Source organism: Triticum dicoccoides, chromosome 6B (assembly GCF_002162155.2).
Source record: "Triticum dicoccoides isolate Atlit2015 ecotype Zavitan chromosome 6B, WEW_v2.0, whole genome shotgun sequence".
Lineage (NCBI taxonomy): Eukaryota > Viridiplantae > Streptophyta > Magnoliopsida > Poales > Poaceae > Triticum > Triticum dicoccoides.
In genome coordinates, this window is record NC_041391.1 from 348,983,583 (window position 1) to 348,985,740 (window position 2,158).

General features: G+C 48.3%; 1 protein-coding gene across 2 annotated transcripts in view; it reads right to left on the bottom strand.

Annotated features, from left to right (window-relative positions):
- Window positions 1-1,122, bottom strand: part of LOC119322981 (high mobility group B protein 9-like) — a 5,729-nt gene extending 4,607 nt beyond the window's left edge. The window contains exons 1-2 of one of the 2 annotated variants that reach the window (XM_037596532.1): window positions 965-1,122; window positions 490-721 (exon numbers count right to left, since the gene is read on the bottom strand). In XM_037596532.1, the coding sequence (XP_037452429.1) occupies window positions 490-698 (209 nt within the window). In that variant the 5' untranslated portion in view covers window positions 699-721; window positions 965-1,122. Of the gene's footprint in view, window positions 1-489; window positions 722-955 lie in introns of both variants that reach the window. The other variant, XM_037596531.1, reaches the window with a different exon arrangement.
- Window positions 1,123-2,158: the final 1,036 nt, after the last annotated feature.

Genomic DNA, 2,158 nt, shown 5'->3' on the forward strand with positions numbered 1-2,158 from the left:
AAAGGAACACAAGCTGGTGTGTTTCAAAGACCACTTGGTAAACTGGTAAAATAATTATTCTGAAGGACAATATCCCATTTGAATGAAACAATAGTCCCATATTCAGAGGCGTGGCCAGCTATCAGACAGACCAAAGCAGATAACAAAGTAGCTACGTAATCGGTACCAAAAGATTTATGGCTTGAGACATGTTGGCAGATTTGGGCCACATAATATAAAGGGAGGGAGATTGCAGATTAGTAAACTAAACGAACGCGGGTCCAAAAAAAAATGCAGGCATTTGCACAATTCGTTATCAAGATTGCCGCGTCTCACCAAACCTCCCTTTCTCCCCTCCCATATTTATCTCCAACTTGAAGGGGAAAAAAATGCAACAACAACAGAGATAATTAAAACATCATATAGAACAGCTCGAAGTTATATTGCAGGCGCATGAATGGTGAAACGGTGATGCATAGAGGGGAAGGAAGGTTGCCACCGATCCCTTACTTGAGTTTTGTGCCCATGTGCGCGTGCAGCTTCTCGAGCTCAGCCCTAAAGAGGGCGGCGTCCGCCACCACGCTTTTGTGCTCCGCCATCCGCGCCGGGTACGCCATGAACCTCCCATTTCCGCCCCCCGCCGCCCTCGCCGCCGGCACAGGCTCCTCCACCTTCTCCTTACCTTTGTCCGCCGCAGCGGCAGCATCGGCAACGGACATCTCCGCCGCTGCCCTCGTATCCCCTGCGCACAAACGACCAAGCCATAATCATCATCACCATCTCCGGTCGTCTCCGCAACCCAGCCGTGCCGCCGCCACGCGCCCGTCCGCCGCGGCGCACGCACGTTAACGAACGAAAGGGAGGGCAGAGGCAGAGGAGGCGGCCGCTAGCTGCATCTCCTATTAATTTCCCGTTGGAAAGCAAACGCCTCTGCCGGCCCTGCCCACCATGTACAAGCACTATCACGCGCACTCACCTCGCATACCTTAAACTAGGACGAATATTTTGCTCCTCCTTTTGCTTTAGGTTTTCGCCGGATGGATTACTGTGAGGTTAGCGATAATAAAGTACCGCTATAGATCGGTAGAGAGAAAGGGCCGGGGGTAAGGGTGAGGCGGAGAGATGACATTATAACCCAAGGTTGGGCTGGTTGTTCTCCGCCATATGTGTTACCGTCAAACCAAAAGAAGATATAGATAGATAGATAGATAGATATGGGGAGTCCAGTAGTAATTATAGGTAGGTATATAGAAATATGCAGATCAATTTGTACCTTATGATGTATTACCTAGATATAGAACTGCCATTTTTTTACACTAGTTGAATGTTGTACGTTACTCCGGTAAAAAAGATTTAGAGGCATAATGTTTAGGCAGTGCTTGGCGTCGGTCAACCGGCATGGACGCCCGATTGGTGATCCTCATAGCCGTCCGATCCGGTTTTCAACGTCGTAAGATTGGAGTTGTCCTCATCCTGCCTCTCTCCCAACTCTCTCCCCCCCACCCCCACCTCCCCCACAATTCATCAGCACACGTCCCTGATCTTGACCCCAGCTTGTCGTATTGTGTGCTGCCGACGGGTGATTGTTCAGATCGGAGATACGATGTTGCTCCTAGATTGTTTGGCCAGGGGTTAAAACACTTCGTTCACTCCACGCACGCGACAAATTATTTTTCCCAGGTTCACGTCACCATAGCGATGTAACACCCTACTTGATAGAGGTGATGGGGTGTCCGAATCTTTCGATGAGATGATAACTATCGATTTGGTGGAGTCGACCTTGATGATTCGACTACAACGTGTGACCATGTTGCGTATTCTAGAGGTTACCGACGATGCCAGAAGTAAGATCAACCAGACCACGAAGGTCTATTTCTGCAAGCAATCAAAGAATAAGTAACGATATAATAAAAGCAACCTGAATATTGCGAATATAAATAAAGTATTGGCAAAAATGGGGTTCCAAAAGCAGTCTTGGAATGGTCCCTGGACAGAAATGACGTACACAAAGTGGCAGTAATATCTAACTTTGAACTAAACAAAACCCAAAAAGTAGAGGATTGATCTACTTATATAGGACTAAGTGGTGGCGACCAAGGGGGTGGGCGCACATCCCAAGGCATCCAAAAATCAAACCCTAGGTCGTGTAAGGCTCATGGGCCCAAGTGAAGGTGACACA